The following is a 1,716-nucleotide window of genomic DNA, read 5'->3' on the forward strand; positions in this document are numbered from 1 at the left end:
TGTTCGTGTTGGTGTGTAGTGTCCTTTGCTAACAAACATTCTGATTTGCCTGGATACGAATAACCAACGACAAACCAAATCAAGAGCTGAGATCCATTAAGAATAGGTGTTCTGTTTTTATGACCGTAGGCACGAACCAAATAGGCACATGCTAACATGATCCAGCAGACAAATAAACTGTTCCTTGAGGATTAGGTTGGCTTCACAGTGTAGCTGGAACATCACATTCATTTGTCGATGGAGCGTACCAAACCCCTTAAAACATGCACTCCTATATGCTGTATTGGATGGATCTCTAGATGGGTCAGATCAGTTCTGAAAGAAACTGGAAGCGATTTTTAAGAAGGGATTCATTAAGAATCCGATGATATCGCGACCCCAGCCCCGCCACGATATATGTGGCTAAAATTAAGGTGTTTAGTTTGGTGTTGCAATTTCACACGGACGCGAAGATAAGATTGATCTCATCTAAAAACTCATCTCCTCCCCGTATCTCTTGATTTTATCCCCAAACCGTCAACAGCAACTCCCCTGCTTTCACGCCTGGATCCAACAAACGCCTCCACAATGCCGCCTTCGACGAAGCCGCCGGCCGCGCCCTTCCTGCCCGCCGGCGCCGTCCTGCCAGCGCCACGCTCTGAATCGGAGGCCACAGGCGGCAAGACGCTCCTGATGGACACCGAGAGCTACTCAGATGCCAAGAAGCTCCCCAACAGCAGATGCATCAGGTCCCCCAAGCTTGACGCCGGCGGCCGCTCCGCTGGGGTGAAGCGCCTGGAACCATCTTCCAAGGCGGCCGCGGCACCAGTGTCGGGCCTGCATGCGGACATCGCCGGGCTCCTCGTGGCAAAAGAGGGGAAGGACGTGGATTTCGAGGTTGGCGGCAAGATGTTCGCCGCGCATAGGTGTGTTCTCGCTGCCCGATCGTCAGTCTTCAAGGCTGATTTGTTCGGCCCGGCAATCGAGGAAGACACTACTTACATACGCATTGATGACATCATCCCAGAAGCATTTGACGCCCTGCTGCACTTCATATACACGGACTCACTGCCAGAGATGAATCTGCACGCAGTAGAATTGATGGCGCAGCATCTGCTAGTGGCGGCGCAACGGTATGATCTGAAGGATCTGAAATCAATCATGGAGAACAGACTGTGCAGTCAAGTTGACGTGACCACAGCGCTGTGTTCGCTGGTGTTGGCAGAGCAGCACAAGTGCTCCATGCTAAAGAAGAAATGTCTCGATTTCATTGCTTCAGGTGAGAATGCAAGGAAGGTCATGGAGAGCAACGGTGCGGAGGATCTAGTGAAGACTTGCCCCTCAGTTGTCCGGGATCTCATCATCAAGGTTTTGAATGCATCACGCAGCCAGCTTGGCTTCACAAAGATCATATTTTACGTTGCTGTTTCTATTGGCATCCTGAATCTCAATTCCGTTTGTTTTCTTAAGCTTATCTCGGTCGTCCTAATGGTCCTACTAGTGTTTGTTCGTTATCACGCTTAGCCCTGGTCCTGTTATTGTTACTTCATAGAAATTATTTTATTGTTATTTAGAGGAAACTCAGATCTGGTTGATTTGGATATGTGGGAGAATAAAGTTACATGATGCAATGAGATATCAGTGTTGCTCCTCGACTGCCTATTTTTCTATAGTATATTACTATTATCATGTATTTAATGATATTTGTTCGCATTAAATAACTATAAAAGAGTTCGA

General features: G+C 48.1%; 1 protein-coding gene across 1 annotated transcript; it reads left to right on the forward strand.

The window, feature by feature from the left end:
• Window positions 1-567: 567 nt before the first annotated feature.
• Window positions 568-1,503, forward strand: LOC101753897 (BTB/POZ and MATH domain-containing protein 2). The gene has a single exon (XM_004980416.1). The coding sequence runs from the start codon at window positions 568-570 to the stop codon at window positions 1,501-1,503; it is 936 nt and encodes a 311-aa protein (XP_004980473.1).
• Window positions 1,504-1,716: the final 213 nt, after the last annotated feature.

This window comes from Setaria italica, chromosome VIII (genome assembly GCF_000263155.2).
Source record: "Setaria italica strain Yugu1 chromosome VIII, Setaria_italica_v2.0, whole genome shotgun sequence".
Classification (NCBI taxonomy): Eukaryota; Viridiplantae; Streptophyta; class Magnoliopsida; order Poales; family Poaceae; genus Setaria; species Setaria italica.